The sequence below is a fragment of the Mandrillus leucophaeus genome, unplaced genomic scaffold, assembly GCF_000951045.1.
Source record: "Mandrillus leucophaeus isolate KB7577 unplaced genomic scaffold, Mleu.le_1.0 Scaffold22, whole genome shotgun sequence".
Lineage (NCBI taxonomy): Eukaryota > Metazoa > Chordata > Mammalia > Primates > Cercopithecidae > Mandrillus > Mandrillus leucophaeus.
This window is the reverse complement of record NW_012102254.1, coordinates 6,212,706-6,239,577: the sequence shown is the minus strand read 5'-3', so window position 1 is coordinate 6,239,577 and position 26,872 is coordinate 6,212,706. Positions and strand designations below refer to the sequence as shown.

The window sequence follows — 26,872 nt, the reverse complement described above, 5'->3', positions numbered from 1 at the left end:
CACATCCAGCTAAGGGAACAGCCATGTCAAGAGTTAGTGTCAGGGGACTCAACTGTGAACCAGAGAGATATGGTGTCAGCCAAGATAGGGCTTACAGTACAGTAGGGAGGCCAGTAAGTACACAGTGTTAATGCAGTATATCCAATAGGGACCATAACCTATTAGTTATGGTAATAGCATAGCATGGCAGGCCACCACAGGAGCAAAAAGGAAGCCACACCTAATCTAGGTGGAGTGCAGAAAAGACTTCCTGGAGAAAGGGCTTCCTGGCAGTGTTTTAAAGGATAAGTAGGAGTTTTCGAGGTGAAAGGAGGGTCTCTCCCTTCTCTTAGTTAGGGCTTGGGCCCCATTCATTCCCATCACAGTGGACTGGGGTTTTCTTCCCATATCATGGCAGGTCCACCCACCCCATGTGTCTAGGGTCCCACCTTCTTTTCAGGGTGTGTAGGAGTGTTCTGGCTGTTGAAAAGGGACTATCCACACAGATGATGTCAGAACGTCTGAGCAGTTTGGGGACAGAGACTCTCCAGACCTGTGCTCCTCTCTTTGTGGGGTTTTTTGTTTGTTTGTTTTTTGTTTTGTTCTGTTGTTTTTGACAGGGTCTTGTCACCCAGGCTGGAGTGGCACAAACACTGCTCACTGCAGCCTTAACTTCCTGGGCTCAGATGATCCTCTCACCTCAGCCTCTGGAGTAGGTGGGACTACAGGCATGTGCCACCAAGCCCAGCTAAGTTTTAAATTTTTTGTAGAGACAGGGTTTCACCATGTTGCCCAGGCTGGTCACAAACCCCTGGCTTCAAGTGATCCACCTGCCTTGGTGTCCCAGAGTGTTAAGATTACAGGTGTGAGCCACCATGCCCAGCCTCTTTGTGGTCTGAAATCCAGGAAGTTCCTGGAGACACACTTCTCATAGCTGCCCTCACTCCAAGCAGGATTTAACATGGGAAGTGACAGCGATGATGCAGAGCAGCACAGTAATTGCTACAGATATTCTCTTTTTTTTATTATTACATATTTATAGCGCAAATGTGACAGGCCTTAACATTAATATGAATATAGGGGTTGAACTGAGAGGAAACAAGGATAGTAAACACAATACTAGAAAACACCTATAATACTTACAATATGTCAGGCACCATTCTAAGTGCTTTATGTATTTTATCTCATCCAATCCTCACAACAACTCTACAATTCGAGTATATTATTATCCCCATTTTCCAAATAAGGAAGCTACACACAGACAGGCTAAGTAACTTGTCCCTGGTCACTCAGCTCACGGGATGACACCCAGGGTTCTAGTATGGGTCCCTGGGTGAATGATAATTTTTTTTACAGTGATGGGAACATGGGTTGGAGCTTCAGGGCTGTGGATAGACGGTAAGTTTCCTTTCAGGCATGTAGAACTTGAGTTACCAATTTGTTAGCTCTCATACCAAAGTTTGGGTGATGGTTTTTAAGAGAGATCGAGTTGGAGTACAGAATTCCTAAAGGCTTTCTGTGGTTGTCTTTGGCCCAAAGGTACGTGTCCTAAGGTGCTATATTGAGGCATCATCGAGTGTCTTGCTCACTGGCGCCCAATCCAGTCATGGTAGATCAGGTCAAGCCCACAGTGTTGGTCACAGAAGTGCCTCTGAAATCTAAACACACTGCTCAGATGGGCCTGGTCCTTACAGCCAATGAAAGACAACTACTTGAGCATGAAACAGCTCTGAAGAATTAAAAAACCTCAATCTGGGTTTCCAAATCCTTGTGTCTCCTATACTAGTAAGCCAGGACTGCAGGACAACACATGGTCAAGGAGAACTGAAAATCAGGTCTGAGAGCATTTAGCCTGGCCTTGGGAGATTTCCTCCTAAAGAATCCTAAGCTTCTGGGGCCTTGATTTGCCTTCCATCTCAAGAATCCTAAGCTTCTGAGGTCTTGATTTGCCAGTAGGCAATGTCTAGCATCAATGTCAGGCAGAGGCTGGGGTTCCTGGTTTTACACAGCCAAAACCTCCTTGTGAGATTTCCAAATGGAGAGGGGGACCTTGATGACGGGAAACCACCCATTAGGATCAATGGACAAAGATTGCTCCAAGACATTACTTTTAAGCTTGTGGAAACTCTGGAGCAGGACTTCTGGTGTCTTTGTTTCTATCTTGGCTCATGCAGATATATGAGGAACATATGTCAGGGCCAGGGTTAGGCCCAGGACACCTTTGAAATGTTGCCATCCCTAGACAGTCCAGGAGACTGTTTACTTTGGGCCCTGTAAAGGACCTACCTCCTGCACTATAATAAAGATACACAGTTAACCTCATCATACCCTTTGCCCTTCACCCATGGTCATTAGCACACAGGGTCTGCTCAATCGTGTTTGTAACAAGGACCTGTTCATATCCTACTTCTGTAGTAAACCATTCTTCAAAGTGAAGTTCACCTGGGTACCACCTGCCACCCAGAGGCTAGACAACTGCCTCCTAGGTTACAAACTGTCCCCACACCTTCTCAATTTATCTGCTCCTTGGTCTCCCTAGGAACCTCTACATGGACACCAGAATACTGGTGCTGTCTTAGGAAATATTAACCACATTTATGGGCCAAAATATCACAATTTCTAGACATGCTTCTTCATTTTTAAGATGGGAGATGCTTGCTGCTCCCTTCACTGAGACTTCAGATTGGGCATCACACATGGTATAACTGACTGCTCAGGATATGCCAGGCCTTTTGCTGTATAGTGTCTGTTACCTCGTTTGGTGCTCCCAGCCCTGTGAGGTACGCATTATGCTCTGCATTTTTTCAGATGAGAAAACAGGCTTGGAGGTTGGGTATCTTTCCCAAGGACACCTGGAGAAGAGGGGGTAGAGCTGGGACGCGTCTGGATTCTCCGACTATGTCCTGAGAGCGGGATGTGAGTGACCTGAGCCCTCGCGAGACCCCGCCCCCGCCCGCAGCAGGTGGCCGGGCACAGCCGAGAAGAAAGCCCTGCCAGCTCTCCCGGGTGCGGGGACGCGCGCGCCCACCTTCGCGGAGACTTCCGGGATCCCGGAGGGGGCGGAAGTCGAGGCCTCTTTCGCTTCCGGCTCGGCCATTGTTTTTGCTTTAACGGGCAGTAGAGGTGTCCGGCTTCGGTGCTGAGTGCCACTGCGAGTGGGCCGGGGCGCGGAGGGAGGCGCGGCCGGAGCTCGGGTGGCCGACGCTGGCCCGGACCGCGCTTCTTCGCGGCAGCAGGCGGCACGGTCCCCGTGACTCTCAGAAGCCGCCCAATGTGGAGCCGCTTCTTTGTCCCATACCCCAGACCATTCGTGCGTGGCACGGAGCCGGGTATCTGCGGGTACAGCGATGAACAGGGCAGACGTGGCCAGGTGAGCGGCGCTGCTGAAGCCTGGTGTAACACGAAAGGTAGATCGCTGTTTTCCCAGCTCTTGCAGTGGGCAACTGTATGAACCGTCAGATTTGGGTCAGACCCAAGCTCAGAATCGCAAACGTGGAGCGTGACTTGGAAATGCAAAAATCCAATTGAGATTTTAAAGTGCTGAGCATTCGGAACACTATGGGAAGTAGGAGAATGGCCTGAACTTTCTACACATGTGGGATCTTAGAGCAGAGTTTACAGATTATTTTAAAGTCCTTCTTTGTCTTTTTAAAGAGATTGAGAGGGGGATCTGGGACGCTTGGTGATTTGGAAGCACAGCACAGATGCCCTAGTTACCAATAAGGTGCTGATTTTCAAACGTTCAAAGTTTTCCTCCACTTCAGTATCAGTTAAATGTATCATATTCATTCGTTTCCCAATTATGTGTGCCATGTACACACGTGGACAAAGATGACTGGAAGTTAGTTCTGCCCTTTGTATCCTCCCAGAAAGCAGGGGAGACAGTCGTGTAAACCACAAACGATTACAGTGTGAGACGTGCTCTACTAGAGGTTTGAATGAAAAAGGTAGTTTGGGATCGCTGAGATGATAACCACCCGTCTAAGCCTAGCGTGGTCAGGAAGGCTTTCTAGGGGAGGTGCATTGAGTAAAAAAAGGTCTGGTATTTTCTGATTCCATTTGGTTCCTTTCCTTTGGTGGCCATCCAGCAGTTTGGAGGATGAGAGTGGTGAGTTGGGCATAAACCAGTTAAAGGGTTATAGTGAGAGGTACACAAAGGGAAGCTACCAGCACTCTTCCTGATGGGGCAATCAGAAAAACCAAGAAAAAATTGCCTTTGTTCATGATCTTGACAGACAAGTTTGTCAAAAGTTGAAGAAGAAAAATTCAAAGAAAGAGTATGTGTGGCTTCTAGCTGTGTCTCTAGAGCTCTAGTTCCAAAGTTTCTTTATTTTGCATTTCTATCAGAAGAGGTTTGATCACCTACTCCCTACATTGGTTTATTTGTAATTTAAACATGAGTACTACTATACAAATTGTAATGCACATTATAAAACATACATTAAATAGGAGTTAAATAACTTAGTATTTTCTCTTGCACCCTTTGAGGTATCCTGCATTTCCCACATTGGAGACCATTGCTGTCTTTCTTGCATGGGTACTTGGGGTGAGTGGTTGGGGTTGTGGCTGGTTGTGAAGTGGTAAGGCCAGGTGGTGAAGGGCTGTGAATGCGAGGCATAGACCTTTAGATTTTGTCCTGTAGGTAATGGGAGCCACTGAAACTTTAAGAAGGGCATCATTTGGAGAGATGCTTAGCGAGAATGCCCAGTTGTGTTCTTTTTTCCTGGAACTTTGTTTTTTAACTCAGTGGAGGATTGTCATCAGCCTGGGGCTGAATATTCCAAGAACTCTGATTTCACTCTTGTTTCTGTAGGCAACACTACCATCACCCTTTTCTCCAACCCTGAAAAACAGCTCCTGAGACCTGAACTATAGACCATCATTTTAATCGGACCAATTGCAGCTGGAACAAGCTTCTCTTTGGGGTCACAATGACCACTTCAGGCAGGGGAAATTTAGGCCTCATCCCCAGGAGTACTGCTTTCCAGAAGCAGGAGGGGCGCCTGACTGTGAAGCAGGAGCCAGCGAACCAGAGCTGGGGGCAGGGCAGCAGTCTCCAAAAGAACCATCCTCCTGTCTGCGAAATCTTCCGGCTACACTTCAGGCAATTATGTTACCACGAGATGTCTGGGCCACAGGAAGCGTTGAGCCGGCTCCGGGAGCTCTGCCACTGGTGGCTCATGCCAGAGGTGCACACCAAGGAGCAGATCCTGGAGCTGCTGGTGCTCGAGCAGTTCCTGAGCATCCTCCCTGGGGAGCTCCGTACCTGGGTGCAGCTGCATCACCCTGAGAGTGGTGAGGAGGCTGTGGCTGTGGTGGAGGATTTCCAGAGACACCTCAGTGGACCAGAGGAGGTGAGCAGTTGGGTTTAGAATGGCGGCCTGATGCTTCTCTAATGCTTGGGTTAGCCTAGGCATGGGCCCTAGGCCAGGCCCTAGGCCAGTTTGCCTTAAGGGTTCCTGAACTTGTCCTGTGGATAGAGGGAAAACAGTTTTGTGCTCCAAGCCATAAATACAAATGCACATCCCAGCTAAGCTGTGTGATTCACCTTGTAAGATCCTGTGTTCTGAGCCTAGCTTCATCCTGGGGATTTGCATGGTACTCCTGGCCGGCAGGGGATCTTCATGCTGGTTAGAATAGGGTGATCAGGGGAAGGCAGACTTTTGGGTATGCTGATAATACAGGCCTTCATTTGAGACCTTCTGTTTGCTCACTTCCTTGGACTTCTCAGAGTCAATTTTCTATTTTCCTGCCTCTTTGATTCCTTGAAAGGTGACATTTTGGGGCCTTGTAATTATTTATTCCTTTTGCTAGCTCTCCAAACCTAACTGGGATCTTTTTGCATCTTTAAATCTAATTTAAGTTTTCCCTATTTCCTGGAGTTCTCGCAAATGTAATGGCAAGGTAATTTAAACTAGAGGGATAGTTGGGAAGAGTGAGCAGTAAGACACATTGGAAAATCTGGTTTCTAGGACCATAATGCCATCTAGCTCTGTGATCATGTGTTTCAGTCAGGGTTCAGTGAGAGAGGTAGAATGAGTAGGAGAGAGGTGTGTGTGTGTGTGTGTGTGTGTGTGTGCACGTGCATGTGTAAAGAGATTTATTGCTGACTGGGCACAGTAGCTCATGCCTGTAATCCCGGCACTTTGGGAGGCCGAAGGGGGTCAGGAGTTTGAGACCAGCCTGGCCAACATGGCAAAGCCCAGTCTCTAACAGTACAAAAATTTGCTAGGTATGGTGGCATGTACCTGTAATCTCAGCTACTGGGGAGGCTGAGGCAAGAGAATCACTTGAAGCCAGGAGGCAGAGGTTGCAGTAAGCCAAGATCACGCCACTACACTCCAGCCTGGGTGACAAACCGAGACTTCATCTCAAAAAAAAAAAAAAGAGATTTATTGCTAGTAAGTGGCTTATGTAATTGTGAGGCTGGCCAGGCAAGTCTGAAACACATAGGCAGGCCATCGACAAGGGCTGCCCAAAACAGTGGCACAAGCTGAAGCTACAGTGCACAGGTGGAGTTTCTTCTTTCTTCTTTGTCCTTTCCTCTTTTGTCTCCTTTCTTCTTCCTCTGGTTTTTTTTTTTTTTTTTGAGACAGAGTCTTGCTCTGTTGCCTAGGCCAGAATGCAGTGGCATGAACATGGTTCACTGCAAGCTTAGCCTCCCGGCTCAAGTGATCCTCCCACCTTAGCCTCCTAAGTAGCTGGTACCACAGTCATGTGCCATCACACCAGGCTAATTATTATTATTATTATTTTTGTAGACATGCGGTCTTGGTATGTTGCCCAGGCTTGTTCTTGAATTCCTGGCTTCAAATCTTCTTGCCTTGGCTTCCCAAAGCACTGGGATTACAGACATGAGCTACCACACCTGGCCTGGAATTTCTTCTTCATGGAACTTTTAGCTCTGCTTTTAAGGGCTTACAACTGATTGAATCAGGCTCATGCATTCATTAATTATCTAGTATAATCTCCCTTACTTAAAGTAAGCTTATTATGTACTTTAATCACATTTTTAAAATAGTGTACAGCAACACCTGTATTGATGTTTGATTAGTACCAAGTTGACACATCAAAAGATCATCACACCGTGGATAAGCTAGTTCTTCCTAATGAGTTTTAAATTGTTCCCCTATAATAGAAGCAGGGTAGACTAGAGGTCCCCTCTACTTTATCCGTTTGTACTTTATCAGGGGAAAACAGTACAGAAAATTTCCCAAGTTCCCAATATATCATTTTATTCAATGCTTTTTTTTCCTGAGATAATCTCACCCTATTGCCCAGACTGGAGTGTGGTGGCACAATCTTGGCTCAATGCAACCTGTGCCTCCTGGGCTCAAGTGATCCTCCTACCTCAGCTTCCTTAGTAGCTGGGATCATAGGTGTGAGCCACCACACCTGGCTAATTTTTGTATTTTTAGTAGAGATGGGGTTTCACTATGTTGTCCAGGCTGATCTTGAACTCCTGAACTAAAGAGAGCCACCTGCCTCATCCTCCCAAAGTGCTGGAATTACAGGTGTGAGCCACCACACCCAGCCTAGTCAATGCTTTTTAAAAAATGATTACATATCACTAGGGAATCAGTTCTAGTTGATCAGGATCCTGGGGCTAGACATTTTTCCAGGATTATCAGCAGTACACATTTGTCATTATCAACCGTCATTTTCTTTGTGTAAATAAGTAAGCACATATGAGTAAATCAGCTGTCACAAGGGTCTAGAGAGCAGCTGAGCCAGCCATGTCAGTGACAGGTGGCTGAAGACATATTTAGAGAAACATTTAGTGAGGGTGGCAGAAGGAAAATTTCCCTATTTCTTGCTTGGTTTTGCTTAAGAAGTGAATGCTTCCTCCATTAAAAGTTCTAGTGCTTTATCCAGCTAGCCTCAGAAAAGGGTGACTGTTGAGTCGCAACCCAAGAACATGACTAACAGTTGACAGGTGAGGCAGCTGAATGCTCATGGCTCCAGCCTGGGAGTAGGGTCTCTGGAGTCCATTTCTTACTCTCCCACTACTGTCAGTGTTGTTTTCTGACATGAAGACATAAGGGTAGTACTGTCTTTCATCAGTAGGGGTTCAGAAAATGTTTACAGAATGGCTAAATGAATAAACAAAGCTTTTCCATGGAAGTTTGCCAAGAGGAGATAAAGGAGGGTCCAAGTAAATTGGAGTCATTTTGCTTATCAGGAGCAAGCCACTTTATTGCTGCAGAAGGAGCATGTACATGTGTGCACATTGTGGCTGGGAAAGGGTTGTACAGTGATCCCTACTGGGCTGCAGAGTCATGCAACTTGCAGAATTTTTTTGTTTCCTGTATTTTCTTTTTCTTTTTCTTTTTTTTTTTTTTTTTGTTTGAGACAGAGTCTTACTCTGTCGCCCAGGCTGGAGTGCAGTGGCACGATCTCAGCTCACTGCAAGCTCCGCCTCCTGTGTTCACACCTTTCTCCTGCCTCAGCAGGAGTATGCTGGGACTACAGGTGTCCACCACCACGTCCAGCTAATTTTTTGTAGTTTTAATAGTGACAGGGTTTCACTGTGTTAGCCAGAATGGTCTCGATCTCCTGACCTTGTGATCCTCCCGCCTCGGCCTCCCAAAGTGTTGGGATTACAGGTGTAAGCCACCGTGCCTGGCCTGTTTCCTGTATCTTTTTTCATCTCCTGCCAGGGTTACAAAACAGGCAGTGCAGTAATCATTATCTCCACTTGACAAGTGAAGTGAGCACCTGTAGTAAGCATTCCCTTGCCCAAAAGATTTAGCTGAAATGTGGTTGTTTCTGATTACCATCAAATGTGAGGACCAGGATTTTCCATCTCCCTAGTTTCTAAGCCAACAGCTTTTCTCTAGGGTCTTGCTGTGGAATGCTGTATTAGAATGAGTTTTTCATGTTTTCAAGGAAAGGAAACCTATGATTCTGTATTAGTCTGTTTTCACACTGCTATAAAGAACTACCTGAAACTGAATAATTAAGAAGAAAAGAGGTTTAATTGGCCCACAGTTCCACAGGCTTAACAGGAAGCATGACCGGGAGGTCTCAGGAAACTTACAATCATGGCAGAAGGCAAAAAGGAAGCAAGGACCTTCTTCACACTGTGGCAGAAGAGAATGCAGGGGGAAGTGACACATACTTTTAAATGATCAGATCTCATGAGAACTCACAAGAACAGCAAGGGGAAATCCACCCCATGATCCAGTCATCTCCCACCAGGCCCCTTCTCCAATTCGATGTGAGATTTGGGTAGGAACACAAATCTAAACCATTATTATTCTGCCCCTGGCCCCTCCCAAGTCTCACATTCTTCTCACATTGAAAAATACAATTACCCCTTCTCAACAGTCCCCCGGACTTAACTCATTTCAGCATTAACTCAAAAGTTCACAGTCCAAAGTCTTATCTGAGACAAGGTAAGTCCCTTCCACCTCTTAGCCTGTAAAATCAAAAACTAGTTAGTTATTTCCCAGATGCAATGGGGATATAGGCATTGGGTAAATGCTCCCATTCCAAATGGGAGAAATTGGCCAAAACAAAGGGGCTACCTGTCCCATGCAAGTCCAAAACTGAGCAAGGTAGTCATTAAGTCTTAAAGCTCCAAAATAATCACTTTTGACTCCATGTCTCACATCCGGGGCATGCTGATGCAAGAGATCGGTTCCCAAGGCCTTGGGCGTACTAGCCCTTGTGGCTCTGCATGGTGTAGCCCCCATGGCTGCATTCACCAACTACATTAAGTGCCTGCACCTTTTCCAGGCACATGGTGCAAGCTGTTTGTGGATTTACCATTCTGGGGTCTGGAGGATGGTGGCTGTCTTCTCACAGCTCCACTAGGGCATGCCTCAGTGGGACTGTATGGGGGCTCTAACCTTACATTTCCCCTTCATACTGCCTTAGTAGAAGTTCTCCATGAGAGTTCCACCCCTGCAGCAGACTTCTGGCTGGACATCCAGGTGTTTCCATACCTGCTCTGAAATCTAGGAGGAGGTTCCCAAACCTCAACTCTTGCCTTCTCCACACCTGCAGGCCCAACAACACGTGAAAGCTGCCAAGGCTTGGAGCTTGCACCCTCTGAAGCCACAGCCTGAGCTATACCTTGGCCTCTTTTAGTCACAGCTGGAGCTGAGTGGCTGGGACACAGGGGACCATGTCCTGAGGCTACACAGAGCAGCTAGACCCTGAGCCTGGCCCATGAAACCACTGTTTTCGCCTAGACCTCCAGGTCTGTGATGGGAGGGACTGCCGTGAATGTCTCTAAAATGCCCTGAAGACACTTTCCCCATTGTCTTGGCCATTAAAATTTGATTCCTCTTTACTTAAATTTCTGCAGCAGGCTTGAATTTCTCCTCAGAAAATGGGTGTTTCTTTTCTACCACATGGCCGGGCTGCAAATTTTCCAAATTTTTATGCTTTGCTTCCCTTTTAAATGTAAGTTACAGTTTCAGATCTCTTTGTTCACAAATATGAGTGGACACTTTTAGAAACAGCCAGGTCACTTCTTGAATGCTTTGCTGCTTAGAAATTTCTTCTGCCAGATACCCTGAATCATCTCTCTCAAGTTCAAAGTTCCACAGATCTCTAGAGCAGGGGCAAAATACTGCCAGTCTCTTTGTTAAAGGAGAGCAAGAATGACCTTTGTTCCAGTTCCCAATACGTTTCTCATCTCCATCTGAGACCACCTCAGCTTGGATTTCATTATCCGTATCACCGTCAGCATTTTAGTCAAAACCATTCAACAAGTCTCTAGGAAGTTCCAAACTTTCCCACATCTTCCTGTCTTCTTTTCAGCCCTCCAGACTGTTCCAACCTCTGCCTGTTACCCAGTTCCAAAGTTGCTTCCATATTTTCAGGTATCTTTATAGCAGTGCCCCACTTTCCTGGTACCAATTTTCTGCGTTAGTCCATTTTCACACTGCTGTAAAGAACTACCTGAGACTAGGTAATTTATGAAGAAAAGAGGTTTAATCGACTCACAGTTCTGCAGACTTAACAGAAAGCGTGACTGGGAGGCCTCAGGAAACTTAAAATCATAGTGGAAGGTGAAGGGGAAGCAAGGACCCTCTTCACATTGTGACAGGAAAGAGAGAGCACACAGAGGAAAGTGCCACACACTTTTAAACAATCAGATCTCATGAGAACTCACTATTACAAGAACAGCAAGGGGGAAATCTGTCCCCCTCTCCCCCCCACCCCCGCCACCACCATAATCCAGTCACCTCCCACCAGGCCCCTCCTCCAATTCAACATGAGATTTGGGCAGGGACACAAATCCAAACCATATAGAAGTCCTAGATAATGAACAGGAACTTTACCAGGATTAAATTATTAGTGAATTACAAAGTTGAATTATCACAATGCAGTAAGTTCTATCTTATGCCAATACCCAAAGCTCCTGTACTGAAGAGCTGTGACTCCCATTTTAGAGAGTCTTTCAGTTTCAAAGAACGTTTCAGTGGGAAAGCTTGGGAACTACAGAATCCAGGGAACCTGCTGGTCCTACCACTACACTGGTGAGGTATATATTAAAGGAGAGAGTCCCTTAACATCTCAGCAGATACAGCCTAATAGGGCGAATCCTGTGTGGTTTATTGAAGAACTTATTTTTACCTTATGGTGTGCTGTGTACATACCAGAGCAAGTGAACTTTAAAGTGTGCCTTATTTAGATAATAGGTTAGGTTTTTCTGCCCTACATGCTGTTAAAAGGAGTAACCATGAGATTGTGAGGAGTCGGTTTGATGACAATAAGCAAGGGTTAGAAATAAAATGTCTATGTTCTGAGGTATTCTCAAGGTTTCTACCGGTTAGTGTGTCTGATCTTATTTGCCTTTTTAAATATAAATTATTGGGGAGAGGTAGTACATATTGAAAACGGAGTTTGCAGATAACCTTAAAGTCTTAGGAAAATATCAAGAGGAAGTCAGTCAGCAGATATTAATCAAGCACCATTGTAGGGCTATGTGTTGTTTTGGAGCTAGTGATCAAGACAAAAGTTCTTACCCTCAAAAAACTTACACTCTGTTGGGGAAACATAGACAATAAAGACCTAAGTAAGATTACTTAAAGATTAATACATGCAATCTAGAAATTATAATTGGTTAATTGAGTCTGACTATCCCTGCTTTGTCAGTGTGCTCAGGGAAAGCTTCTCTGAAGAGGAGACACTTTTGCTCAGAGAAATTGGAAAAGCTCTCCAGGTTTGCCAGCCACTGTTCTGGGTATTGCTTCAGCTGTTAGTGTCAGTAGCATTATTTGTGCTCATGCACATACACATACTTATCTTTTTTTACATCTTTCGTACTTCCTTTTTTGTTTGTTTGGTTTGTTTTTGTTTTGGTTTGTTTTTTTGAGACAGAGTCTCACGCTGATCTGATCTGATCTGATCTTGGCTCACTGCAACCTCCGCCTCCCAGGTTCAAGTGATTCTCCTGCCTCAGCCTCCCAAGTAGCTGGGACTACAGCTGCATGCCACTATGCCCGGCTAATTTTTTTGTACTTTTAGTAGAGACAGGATTTCACCATGTTGGCCAGGCTGGTCTCGAGCTCCTGACCTCAGGTGATCCACCCACCTTGGCCTCCCAAAGTGTTGGGATTACAGATGTGAGCCACTGCGCCCAGCCTATCCTTTGTACTTCTGATTGTTCTTTTCTGTCAGCTAAGACCCTAGAGAATGTACTGAATTGCTCTCCTGGCTCCCTTTTTAAATGGTTCTTCATAAGAAAATATGTGTCTGAAGACCTGACACAGAGTGGAAATGGTTATAGAATCTGGTCCTCAAGCTCCTACCAAGAGGGTCAACAGAGGGATGGCAAGTAGAATTGCAAACTTTAGATTCTGCTGTCAGCTTTTTCCCCCCAGTAGGCTGTAGTGGTGGGGCTGGAAGGACACTCTGGCTGTTCTTTTCCCTGGCTTTCTTTCTGGAGGGGGCTGCTTAGAGGTTTTGGGTTCAGTACCTTCAAGGATGCTCTTTTGAACCCAATTGTATTTCCCTGTCTTTAGGTTTCAGCCCCAGCACAGAAACAGAAAATGCATTTGGAGGACACAGCAGCTCTGGGTGCAACAAAGGAATCCCCTCCTACGTCACCCCTCAGTGGGGGCTCAGCCCCTGGAGCCCACCAGGCGCCTCCTTATGACCCAGGGACACACCACCTCCCCAATGGGGGCTTCGGTACTTATCTCCCCAGTTTTGGCCTTAAGTCATGCCTCCCTTCTCTCCTGTGGAGTCTCTTTTCCTTTATCTGCCCATCTCCTACTTCATGGAATCCCTCATTGCCCTGCTGTATGTTCTCCTTCCCTAGTGACCCTGTTTGTTCCTTTTGCTTATTCTCTAATCATTCATGTAGTTAGTAAGTTTTCATCAAGGACATATCATAGGAAAGGCACTGTCAGAGACCAGAGGGATGTAGTACATCTATTGTCACTGATTTCAAAGAGCTTGCTCTCTAGGTGGTAGGACAAGTTAGTCATGTGTAAGAAGAGGCAACCTCATAAGATGCATGTGAATGATATCTGTCCTCAAGCATTTGATCCTGTCACAAATGAGCAATGTGGGCCTTGGAAAAAGTGATCGCCGGGTAAAAAGCAAGATCATTGTGGGCTGCAACTGGTAAGGGATGCTTCATGAAGGAGGTAGCAGTGTATTGGGCAGTAAAAATGTGGAAGAATTTTGAAGGGGAGAATAAAGTAGTGGGCATGCCATTAGAAGATACAAGGACCCTAAGCTGGGGATTCCTTGAGCCCTAATTGAGCTGGAGTTAGGGAAGACTGTATTTGGGAACCTGGGTCTTGTTTGTACGGGACCTTGAGATTGAGGCAGGAATATTTTGGGAGTCAGAGGATAATGTGTTAGAAATAGTATTTCAGGAGGATTACTCTGACACAGGTGAGCATTATGGATTGAAGGGGAAGGAACTTTAGTTAAAGGCTGGTGCAGTAGAATAGATGTGAGGCAATTAATGCCTGAAGTGCAAAGAGAGGAATGGGCAAGGATAAATATGAAAAATGTTATCATGGAAACATCCATGGAACTTGAGTTTGAAAGGAGAGGCAGGGGAATTAGACTGTTTTGGCCAATGATGGAATCATTGGAGAAATAGAGAAATCTGAAAGAAAGGTGATAAGAACATTTTATTTATTTATTTAATGTTATTTATTTATTCTTTTAAGACAGATAGGGTCTCGCACTGTCACCCAGACTGGAGTGCAATGGCACAATCATAATAGCTCACTGTAGCCTTGAACTCCTGGGCTCAAGAAATCCTCCCACCATGGCCTCTTAGAACTACAGGCATGCCACCATGACCAGCTTCTTTTTTTTTTTTAACTTTGTATAGAAATGGGATCTCCTGCTGGGAGCAGTGGCACACACACCTGTAATCCCAGCACTTCGGGTGGCTAAGGCAGGTGGATCACTTGAGGTCAGGAGTTTGAGACCAGCCTGGCCAACATGATGAATCCCTTCCTACTAAAAATACAAAAATTAGCCAGGTGTGGTGGCAGGTACTCGTAATCCCAGCTACTCCAGTGGCTGAGGCATAAGAATTGCTTGAACCTGGGAGGCAGAGGTTTCAGTGACCCATGATCATGCCACTGCACTCCAGCAGAGTGAGACTCTGTCTCAAAAGAGAGAGAGAGAGAGAGAGAGAGAGAGAAAGAAAGAAAGGAAGGAAAGGAAGGAAGGAAGGAAGGAAGGAAGGAAGGAAGGAAGGAAGGAAGGAAGGAAGGAAATTGAAAGAAAGAGAGAAAGAAAGAGGAAAGGAAAAGAAAAGAGAAGGGGAAGGGAAGGGAAGAGTGAAGGAAGGGAAGAGAAGAGTGAAGGAAGAAAAAGAGGTCTCCTTATGTTGCCCATGCTGGTCTTGAACTCCTAGCCTCAAGCCAGCCTCCCACCTTAGCCTAGAACATCCATCCATTCTAGACACTGAACTTAAGATGTTGCAGGACCCCCAAGTGAAATGTCCCATAGGCAACAGGAGGCATGTGGTAGGGGTCTAGGAGAGAAGTAAGAATTGTGAGAGCGGTATTAAAGCAATGAGAGTTGGTCAGATTGCTGACGGAAAGAACAAGGAAGCACTGGGCCCTGAGTTTTAAGGGGTCTATAATGAGAGGGCAGGAGCAGGAAGAGGAACCAGGGCATGAGGAACCACAACTGTGAGGGGAAAATCAGGGCTGGCTGGTGCTAGGGAAGCCATGGGAGAGAGAGTGTGGCCAGAATAGCTTCCTTGAAAAAGGTTGATGAGAGTGAGGGCTTGGAGGAACACCCAGTTCTCAGCTTGATACGGGATCTTGTACTGTGCCGTCCAGGGAAAATTCACAGCACTCTTGGGATAATGCCTTATGGAAGAGGTTAAGAGTCAGTGTGTGTGGAGGTGCCTGGGTTCTCTTGAATCCACTTATTGGGAATATAGATCTTATGGGAGCCGGAAGCAGGGCTTGTCCCACTCATAGCTTTCTTTCCTCCCTCAGCTCAATGTGCTTCTCCAGTTCCTACCCTTCCTCAAGTGGGGAACTCAGGACTTCGGATGGTCAGGCCCCAGGTGAGCTTGGTTCTTTGTGTTTTTACCACGTCCCCATTAGTCTGGTCCAGGAATGGCTAGAGGTCTCACCCCCAGGACTCTGCCCCATCTAAGACTGTTCCTGTGGCTCTCCTGCCTCATTGCTTCCCCTGGAGGTAATGGACTCTATCTTGCGCTGGACTTGTCCTTTTGGGGTGTCATCTCAGCTCCTCTCTCCCATGCTTTTGCCCAAGAAGACCCCATACCCTGTGCCCTCTGTACCCCTGATGACTCTGCCCCTCAGGCTGTGAATGTTCCTGAGCAATTGAAGCTTGTCATTCCAGGATACTGTGGCATATGAGGACCTGTGTGTGGACTATACTCAGAAGAAATGGAAATGTCCCGCACTCAGTCAGAGAGCCCTGCAGTGGAACATGATGCCGGAAAATGACCGTAGCATGGCCTCCTTGGGTAATGATTCTGTTTCCTAGTCACTTAGAGTCTGCATGCTGCACATTCTCTTTTCTATATTCCTTGTCTCTTTAAACTTTTTACTATGAAAATTTCCAAACATAGATAAACTAGAGTGAATAATATAGGGACCCTGTTTGCATTCATCACTGAGATTCAACAATGATCAGCATTCTCTTCACCTCATTATGAATTGATACAGTGTGATTTAGGTAGGACTTCTTAGCTGTAAGGAAGAGAGCCACTCAAGTTATTGTTAAATAAGGAGCTGTGAGTCATAGGCTTAAAGGAATGAGAACCTGGAAGAAACAGATCAGCTAGACCAGACTGTGGAAAGCAGGGCCTTGACCCTGGGAGCCTGAACAGCAAAAGCAAATGCATGTTGATGCCCATGTTCCAGTGTGAATGTAATGCAGCTGCTCACAGTGTATCTGTTTTCTCTCTGCTTGTCCTCCTCCTGCTGCCCATTTTCTTCGCTGTGAATCTTTTGTCCTTTTCATGGCTCTTTTCTAATTGTACTTTCTGTTCTTTTATACTTGTTGCTTGCTGTATCTCTCAATGGCTTGGCTTCTCTCCATGCACCACTTCAGCTTCCACTGCTACTCATAAGTACCTTAATTTTGCCCTACCTCCAGTTCCAAATTTCCTCAGAGATGGACTTCCATTGCTATAGCCATTACCCATCATCTCATTTGGGCAGAGCTTTGGCCCAGGCCACAGCAGAGGCTGAAGCCTAACCTACAGATAAGCTGCCATTGAGTCTAGTACCTGGTGCCGGTCCAATCACCTGTGGCCCATCATGGGATGCTCAGGGTCACTTGGCACAAAGCGTGGTTGCCTAAGCATCCCTCTCTGCAAACACTGGGGCAGAGCAGTTTCCTGAAAGGGCTTCTTGGAAAGGCAGATCCTTTGGTTGATGAGTTTATCATATAAGATCTGTTCTTTTTGTACACTTTTCTTATCATACCTCCATAATAGAAATTTCCAGTCAATTCACTCTCATTTTTTTCCCTGTCTCTTTCTTACGTTTGGCTTGAGGTATTTGCCAGCCTCCTCTCTCCCAACATGTTTTCTGATAACAATGGAACCATGCAATGTTATGTTTGGAAGGGATCTTAGAGTTCATCACTTTACTAAGGCGACACAGCACGAGAGTAACTTCTGTAAGATCACAGCATGCTTTGCAATCCAGTTTTTTGCTTTCCAATGACCCTTCTGACTTGGTTGTGCTGGCTTAGTATCTTTTTTCCACCCATCTTCACTGACCATCTTCCCCTTTCTTGTTTTTCTATTCCTAGGGGGAAAATGAGCTATTAATATTTCCCATTTTGCTCTTGTTCTCAATGTGTCATCTCATTTCTTAACCATAATGTGACTTTTTTTCAGGTACGTTATCTGTTAATGATTCTGTTTCTTAAACAGGATAAGAAATAGGTAAAAGTTGTTGTCTTCTTTCTTTTGGCGGCAGGTGAGAACATGATGAAGGGTTCAGAGTTGACTCCAAAGCAGGAAATTTTTAAAGGATCAGAGTCATCTAACAAGACATCAGGGGGACTCTTTGGGATGGTCCCTGGGGGAGCAGAGACTGGAGATGTTTGTGAAGATACTTCCAAAGAGTTAGAAGGACAAACCTCAGATGAAGAAGGGAGCAAGCTAGAAAGTGATTTCTTGGAAATAACAGATGAAGATAAGAAAAAGTCCACAAAAGACAGATACGACAAATATAAGGAAGTTGGGGAACATCCACATCTGTCCTCCAGTCCTGCTGAACATGAAGGAGTTTTAAAGGGACAGAAATCCTATCGATGTGATGAATGTGGCAAAACTTTCAATCGGAGTTCTCACCTTATTGGCCATCAGAGAATCCACACTGGAGAGAAACCCTATGAGTGTAATGAGTGTGGGAAGACCTTCAGGCAAACCTCCCAGCTCATTGTTCATCTCAGAACCCACACAGGGGAAAAACCCTATGAATGCAGTGAGTGTGGAAAGGCGTATAGGCACAGCTCCCATCTCATTCAACATCAGAGACTCCATAATGGGGAGAAACCCTATAAATGTAATGAATGTGCAAAAGCCTTTACTCAGAGTTCCCGACTCATTGACCACCAGAGAACCCATACTGGGGAGAAACCTTATGAATGCAATGAGTGTGGAGAGGCATTCATTCGAAGTAAAAGTCTTGTTCGACATCAGGTCCTGCACACTGGTAAGAAACCTTATAAGTGTGATGAGTGTGGGAGAGCTTTCTGTTCCAATAGAAATCTCATTGACCATCAGAGAACCCACACTGGAGAGAAGCCTTATGAGTGTAGTGAATGTGGCAAAGCCTTCAGTCGGAGTAAATGTCTTATTCGACATCAGAGCCTCCACACTGGCGAAAAGCCGTACAAATGTAGTGAATGTGGGAAAGCCTTCAATCAGAACTCGCAACTCGTTGAGCATGAGCGAATTCATACTGGAGAAAAACCTTTTGAATGTAGCGAGTGTGGTAAGGCATTCGGTCTGAGTAAATGTCTTATTCGGCACCAGAGACTTCACACAGGTGAGAAGCCCTATAAATGCAATGAGTGTGGAAAATCCTTCAATCAAAACTCACATCTTATTATACACCAGAGAATTCACACTGGTGAGAAACCCTATGAATGTCATGAGTGTGGGAAGGTCTTCAGTTATAGCTCCAGCCTTATGGTACATCAGAGAACCCATACTGGGGAAAAACCCTATAAATGCAATGATTGTGGGAAAGCTTTTAGTGACAGCTCACAGCTTATTGTGCACCAGAGAGTCCACACTGGAGAGAAACCTTATGAATGTAGTGAATGTGGGAAAGCCTTTAGTCAGCGTTCAACTTTTAATCACCACCAGCGAACTCACACTGGAGAGAAGCCCTCAGGTCTGGCTTGGTCAGTTTCTTAAGGTATGATTCTCTGAGACAGAGAGCAAGGACCTTTGAGTTAAGCTTTCTTTATAAGAAGGATGCTCTTAGTGGTTTCCCAGAGCCAATAGTCACAGTGGACCATTTCCTACTTGCTTTTCCTTGGATCAATAAGGTGGGAGAGTAGGAGTAACTTATTTCAGTTCTTACCCATTATAAGGAAGGTAAGGACTACACATGTCATTTAATTGTAGATTTCCTTTTATTTCTTTACTTTTAAATTTTAACTTTTAAAATCTATTTCATTTCTTAGTTATGCATCTCATAATCAGACTCCACACTTTTCAAAGACAGAGATAATATCTTCTCTATTCTATTCTACTTCCTACATTTCACCATTTATACAAAGTCATTCAACAAGGTTGATTCATGCCTTTCTGCCTCTTGGCTATGGCCCTCCCCATCTACTCTTTAAACTTTAATCTATAGCCTTTCATCAATTTCATTCCCTATCTAGAAAACATTTTATTCTGTTTGCTAATCTTTGTCCCTCACAATTTTTGAAATCCGTCTCATCTCTGAAATAGTTTCTTCTTCAAGTACTTTTTTATTTTTCTTCAACTTCTCTTGATTTGACCTCAGTGCTTTGAATTCACTGGTGCTACAATATGTAACTGTTGTTAAATTGCCTTGTAAATTTTGCACGTCTGTATACTTCTATACCAACTTATTGTAGGCTCTTTGAGGTCAGGTAGGTATTTCTTTCCCATATAGATAGTATTTTGTACATACCAGTTGTTAAATAAATAATTTTTAAAATCTCAACTGTCACATTGAATTATCCTTAAAGTTTGCACGATCTTTCTCCCCTCCCCAGCTGGACCAGCTGATTGTAAAGATGGAAGTCCATCTCTTCATAGAATATCACATACCTAGATCTTACTGATATCTTTTGCATATACTCCTCGAAGTCTTACTACTGTTACTTCATCCTCAAAATGCAAATGGATTTGTGTGTGTGTGTGTGTGTGTGTGTATGTGAAAGAGAGAGAGAGTGTGTGTGTGTGTGAATGTGTGTGTATCTAGGTATTGGGTTGGGCAATCATATCCCACTGATATGGACTTTCCCTCCGTGCTGAGTCTAGTTCTGAATTTGCTAACTGTACCCTGCTTCCTAAATCAACAGATTAAGAACTGTGTCAAAATTTACTGCACAGAAGACTTGACTTTCATAGCAGTGGTATAGGTGATTGAAAATCCAGCTAGCCACATTCCCTGATGCTTGGAATTCACTATGACTAGACTTGTGGCAAGATAATAGATTCACAGTAATCTGTTTTCCTTATCAACTAGTCCTATCTACCTACAACTGCCATCTTAATTTAAAGATGAGAGCTGTACCTTTAATTATCATAATTGTCTTCTGGACCATCTTTCATTCCCCAAAGACATAAGAAAAGAAATCTCAGAAGATTTTCTCTTCTTCTGCCATCACATGTCAGTTCATGAGCTTGAACAACTTTTCCCTTCCACCCTTGCAATATGTCCCAATCTGGGGGACCTTTCCCTCTGGTGTCCACCGCCTTCTCTTTCCATCCCCTAAATTTAGCAGGTTTACAGGATCCACAGTGTGACAGAGTAGAGGAGGAGGCTAGAGGAACCATGTGAGTTATATAATCTGGAAGGGAGATTTTTTGAGGTGTGGTGTATGTTTTAACAAAGAAGAAAGAGTGGAGTTGAGGCATAAGAAAATAAGATTAGATGTGATTCTAGGGCGATATCTCAGGCAAGTTTAGAAAGAATAGGAGTCCTGAAAACATTGAACCCAGGACAGAACTGAAAATTTGCCACTTATGAATATATATTTTAGATTTGTTTTCAACGATATGTTTAGTATGTGTTTCCGTTTTCCTTTAGAAGATATGCAGATAGGACTTTTTCATTGTTTTAGTTTGGAAGCTCCCAGATCCCAGGGACAAGCCCAACCCTATATGAGAACATAGGTCCAGCCCTCCACCCTGAGCTGGACATTTCTGGTTAAGTCTTCAATAGAATGATCCTTCTTATTGGATGTTGCAGTTTTACCTTCTGATTCTTGTCTGCTCATCGCCTACCACACTAACACTTTAGAGGTTGGGAACCTGCACTATTCATAACTAAAGTGGGAATAGTAGGGAAAAAAAAGAGTAGATATAGGGAATACTACACCAATGTGGTGTAGTTGTCATTAAACATTGCCTTGACATCCTTAAAAGCCTCAGGCTTTTGGATGGAGGAAAATTGGCTGCATTTGAAAGCCATACCTCAAATTACATTGGTTATTGCTAGTATAAACTTTAATTTTAAAAATTTTAATCTGGATGGTTATGTTGCTGAATTATTTTTAGTTTTAATTATTTTTTGGTTTCATTTTCTAGGTATATAATAAATTAATGGCTCCTTTAGCTTTAAATTTTCTTTTTTTTTCTTGGAGACAGGGTCTCACTTCCTTGCCCAGGCTGGAATACAGTGCTGTGATCATGGCTCACTGCAGCCTCAACTTTCCAGGCTCAGGTGATTCTCCCACTTCAGCCTCCCAAGCAGCTGGGACTACAGGCACATGCCACCATGCCCAGCTAATCTTTTGGTATTTTTGGTAGAGATGGGTTTTCACCATGTTGCCCAGGCTGGTCTTGAACTCCTGGGCTCAAGTGATCTGCCTGTCTTGGCCTACCAAAGTGCTAAGATTACAGGTATGAGCTGGCCTTATTTTCAATCTTATGCCACTTACGTTGTGCATTAGCAAGAACTTCCAGAAATGTTGAGTAGTAGATAACAGGTCTTCTATGTCTTGTTCTTAAATCTCAGGAGGGATGTTTTTAGTATTTCACATTTTCATTTGCAGTCATTGTTGGATATTGATAAATATTCTGTTGCATTTAGGAAGTTTCCTTCTAATCTTATTTCTAGAGGAAGCAGGGTAATATAGTGGTTAACAATACAGGTTTGGGTTGGGCACGGTGGCATGTGCCTGTAATCCCAGCACTTTGGGAGGCTGAGGCGGGCAGATCACTTGAGGTCAGGAGTTCGAGACCAGCCTGGCCAACATGGCAAAACCCTGTCTGTATTAAAAATACAAAAATTAGCTGGGCGTTGTGGCAGGCACCTGTAATCCCAGCTACTTGGGAGGCTGAGGGAGGAGAATTGCTTGAACCTGGGAGGCGGAGACTGCAGTAAGCCAAGATCGCACCATTGTACTCTAGCCTGGGTGACAAGAGCAAGACTTCATCTCAAAAGAAAAAAATAAAACCATGTGTTTGTGCCCAGCAACCTAGGTTCAAATTCTGGATCCAGTCAGGTGTGGTGGTTCGCACCTGTAATCCCAGTGCTTTGGGAGGTGAAGGCAGGAGGATCACTTGAGGTCAGGAGTTTGAGACCAGCCTGGGCAACACGTCAAGACCCTGTCCCTAAATAAATAAAAAAAATTAATTGGGTGTATTGGTGCATGCCTTTAGTCCTAGTTACTCAGGAGGCTGAGGCAGGAGTATTGCCCGAGCCTGGGAGGTCATGGCTCCAGTGAGCTATCATTGCACCACTGCAATCCAGCCTAGGCAATAGAGTGAGACCCTGTCTTAAAAAAAAATCTGCATGTCCACCACTTTGTTAGGTGTGTAACTGTGGGAAAATCACCTAGCTTCCTTGTGTCTCAGCTCTTCCATCTATAAAGTGGAGCTACTTCATAGGGTTGCAAGGATTAAATTAGTATGTGTAAGGTACTTAAAACAGTGCTTGACACCTAGTATATACTGTAATAAATATTATATTAAAGTTTTATTAGGAATAGTTGCTAAGTTCTATCAAGTTATAAAAATCTAAAAGTTCCCAAATAATTGAATTTTCTTGAATTCCTGGGATAAAGCTATTTATTTATTTATTTATTTATTTATTTATTTGTTTGTTTGTTTATTTTGAGACAGAGTTTCGCTCTTGTTGCCCAGGCTGGAGTGCAATGGCGTGATCTTGGCTCACTGCAACCTCCACCTCCAAAGTTCAAGCGATTCTCCTGCCTCAGCCTCCTGAGTAGCTGGGATTACAGGCATGTGCCATCATGCCAGGCTAGTTTTGTATTTTTAGTAGAGACAGGGTTTCTCCATGTTGGTCAGGCTGGTCTCGAATTCCCAACCTTAGGTTATCCAACCACCTCGGCCTCACAAAGTGCTGGGATTACCAGCGTGAGCCACTGCGCCTGGCCTTTTTTTTTTTTTTTTTTAAGTTCAGAAGTAGATTCAATGTGCCAATGTTTTGCTGGCTGTGCAAAATGAATTTGGAAGTTTTTTTTCTTTTATTACTCTGGAAGAGTGTGTGTAATATAGCAGTTATTCCTTGAAGGCTAGCTAGAAATGACACGTCATATATACATACGTTTTTTTACTGGTGTTTGGATGTGTCAGGGTAGAGGGACTTATTTTAGCATCCTTGCAGATTTTTTCAATGGTTTTGTTCTTCAGGTTTTCTACTGTGTAAATTTTTCTAATATATATCTGGAAATCATATTTACTATTCTGTCAAACATTGGCATAAAGTTACACCTAGTATTCTGTAAGATTATTTTCCTCTGTTCTGTATATGTAATTAGACCTCCTTTTCCATATATAGTCATTCCTCCGTATCCACAGGGAATTGGTTCCAGGATGCCCCTACCTCGGATATTGAAGCCCTCAGATGCTCCCTTACAGTCAGCCCTCCATATCCTCAGAATATGTGGATGCAGAACCCACAAATACAGGGGGCCAACTGTATAATGTTTTACATTTTGGTTTCCTTTCAGTTTTGTTTATTTGTTTGTTTGTTTTTTTACTTTCAGGATTACTGAAGGCAGTGCATTTTGTTTCTCTTTTTGAATTTCATTTTTCTTGAATTTTTTTCATATGTTCTTTTACTGCCTTAAGTTGCCGAGGCTTTACATTGCCTTCACATGCATTTGCTTTTTCCTCATTAGTGAATGATGAATGCAGTCCTAATATTTGTCTGCAAATAGGGAAAGTGGATATCCTTTTATATTCCAAGTAGGTGCTGTTAAAACTGTCCCTTTAGATCTGAAGCTAGAAGGCTAGTTGTAAATTTACGTAACTATGCACTTCAGCAGTAGAAAAGCAGCTTCACATTTTGCTAAGCTGGTTGAAAATTTTTCACTCAGGGCCAGCATTTATATCTAGCTTTCTTTTTGGCTCAGCCTTCAGGCTAGTTATCCAGCGGAGCCTCCTTCCAAGTTCTCTGTCTCATTGGAAATAGCATGGTTGTGAAAGAACTGAATGTGGAAAACCCTTCAGTCACAAGTCATTACTCCACATTGGAAACAAAATCTTTTTTTTTTTTTAAGTGACAGGGTCTCACTCTCACCCAGACTGGAGTGCAGTGGTGTGATCATGGCTTATTGCAACCTCAACTTCCTAGGTTCAAGGGATCTTTGCACCTCAGCCTCCTGAGTAGTTAGGACTACAGGCACATATCACCACACCTGGCTAATTTTTAAAATTTTTTATAGAGACAGGAGTCTTACTATGTTGCCTAGACTAGACTTGAACCCCTGGCCTTAAGCAACCCTCCTGCTTTGGTCTCCCAAAGTGCTGGGATTACAGGTGTGAGCCACCATGCCCAGCCCAGATAACCTATTCTTAAGATATGTGAAAAACCATTCAGTTGTAGCAAACATCATACACAAGAGACTTTGTTTGACATCAGATAAATCATATGGGTTAGAGAAATTTTTGGTTTTTAGAGGTCAAGAAATCATTCATCATGACCTTCCATATTTTGCACATATTTCTGAAAAATATTCCTGAAGTGGAAAAGTTTTGTTATACAACACATAGTTTCTGGTACATGAGGGAACCCACGAAAAAGGGTATCAGTAAACAGTGTTACAGAACTTCCAATTTAATATATCTTTTTTTTAGTCAAACAGAATTCAAACCCAGGAGACAGTTTAGGTGGTGAGACATGGTAAAGGTGCTAGGAGTGGTATACTTACTCGCTTATCTCTTAAACATGCAATGAAAATATTCTACAGCCAAACCCTTGTCATAAACTCCAGCCCTGGTCATTCAGCTTCTGAATCCAGTAGGAAAGGTCAAGAGATGGTGGATGTTAACAAGTGATTGAGTACTGTCCCATGTTCAGAGACAGTTCTGTCAAGGTGTTGACCTTTTTCTGGAGTACTACAAAGCAAGCATTCCTGAAAACCTCTAGGGGTTAGGGACAGATTGTGAATTTGTCCATTGTGAATATGCACATGGTGGCAGTATAAAAAAATTGAAAGTAAATCCCCTATCCCTAACATCAGGTCATGTTCTGCCCTGATGGGGACCAGTAGAATTTGCCACAGTTGGGTACAGGAAGGTGTTATAATTACAGTTGGCTCAAGAAACACCTAGTGGTGCTAGTACTTGATCCAGGATAGGACATTTTAGATTTATTATTCACCAAACCATAACAGTCCTCCACTAATATATGCACAGGGTCACTTTACCCAGGTGGATGCCAAGTAGGGTCAGATGCAGACTCCCTTTTAAGGTATGTGAGTGTGGGTGCTTTACGTGAAAACACAATAGAGCAATGTATGATGGCCCACCTTTCTGGCCTATGGGTATTTCTGAAATTATACCTGGTTAAGAATTGTCAACTGACTAAAATCACAATGTTTTTTCCGCTTAAATGGCGCAGTCCACAAACTTAAAAAGGCCTGATCAGCTAGATGTTTATTTCATTTACCCAAATGAGTTAGAATTTCTTTGGCAGATAGATGTCATAATAAAGATGGAAATTGTTGAGTATTTAGGCAATTATGACACACAAAAAATACCCTGATTTCTGAGCAGTGACATTATACTTGACTGAATGAATAGATTTTTGTAGGAAAAAGTATGCTTGTGGATAAGAGCAATAGAAGCTGGATACAGGCAGGCTGGAATCTATTTTTAACATATATTCTAGTGACCCTTATGTTCTCTAAAATTTGAGAATGACTGGACTAGAATTTTGGGAGTAATCATTCCTCCCTGGGACCAGATGTGGGGTTAGCAGCTTGAATCAGAATGAATGGTCCCACCCACCCAAAGAGTAGGTGAAAGGGAAGAATAAGTAAGTTAAAGATCAGAGTTCCCTTAATGTACATGAATATTCTTGTGTGTGTGCACATGCGTGCGTGTGTGTGTGTGTGTGTGTATGACTGAGTTTTGCTCTTGTCACCCAGGCTGGAGTACAATGGCGCGATCTTGGCTTACTTCAATCTCCGGCTCCTGAGTTCAAGTGATTCTCCTGCCTCAGGCTCCCGAGTAGCTGGGATTACAGGCACCTGCCACCAGGCCCAGCTAATTTTTGTATTTTTTAGTAGAGACAAGGTTTCACCATGTTGGCCAGGCTGGTCTAGAACTCCTGACCTCAGGTGATCCACCCGCCTTGGCCTCCCAAAGCGGTGGGATTACAGGCGTGAGTCACCACACCCAGCCTATTCTTTTTAAGTTTCTTGATGTAGTGGCAATAGTCTTGTGCTCTTCAGCACAGTGTCCTGAGTTCTACATCCCACATCAACTGAGGGTGTGAACTTGTGGAGGACTTATATCCGAATCTCTTTTTCAATCTGTATACAATGTGGCGGAGTTGTGCCACCTACATGAGCCAATGGAGAAGAAAGCTCCTGGTATACTTTAAGTATTCAACAATATTAAATATTAAATATTTGTCAATTGATGAAGTACCTCAAAAGCTTGATTCTCAGACTCCTTCTTAGATAAATCATTCCCTAGATTGTCTCATCCTGTCCTGACAACTTCCAAATTTACATCTTTAGCTGTGGTCTCTTCACGGAACTCCAGACTCCTATTCCAACTGCTTGTTTGGCATTTCCTCTTGGATGTTTAATTGGCATCTTTACCTTAACACATCTAAAACAAAACTACTAATCCCTCTCCCTAAACCTGTTCCTTTCAAGCTACTCCATTTCTAAAAGACCATCCCATGCTAGTTGCTCAGATCAATAACCATGGAGTCATCAGTAACGAACATTCAATTTATTAGCAAATCATGCAGGC

General features: G+C 43.9%; 1 protein-coding gene across 4 annotated transcripts; it reads left to right on the top strand.

Annotated features, from left to right (window-relative positions):
- The first annotated feature begins 2,566 nt into the window (after positions 1-2,566).
- ZKSCAN7 (zinc finger with KRAB and SCAN domains 7) lies at positions 2,567-26,546 on the top strand. 4 transcript variants are annotated; one of them, XM_011981126.1, is made up of 6 exons: positions 2,567-3,386; positions 4,793-5,333; positions 12,963-13,131; positions 15,426-15,496; positions 15,799-15,925; positions 26,035-26,546. In XM_011981126.1, the coding sequence occupies exons 2-6, from the start codon at positions 4,911-4,913 to the stop codon at positions 26,082-26,084; spliced, it is 840 nt and encodes a 279-aa protein (XP_011836516.1). In that variant the 5' UTR covers positions 2,567-3,386; positions 4,793-4,910; the 3' UTR covers positions 26,085-26,546. The 4 variants fall into 4 exon arrangements, with proteins under 4 accessions (XP_011836516.1, XP_011836515.1, XP_011836517.1 ...); XM_011981125.1 differs by lacking the exon at positions 4,793-5,333 and adding an exon at positions 17,394-18,134 and having other exon boundaries at positions 2,567-3,349; positions 26,035-26,527; XM_011981127.1 differs by having other exon boundaries at positions 2,567-3,349; positions 26,035-26,527.
- The last annotated feature ends 326 nt before the right edge of the window (positions 26,547-26,872 follow it).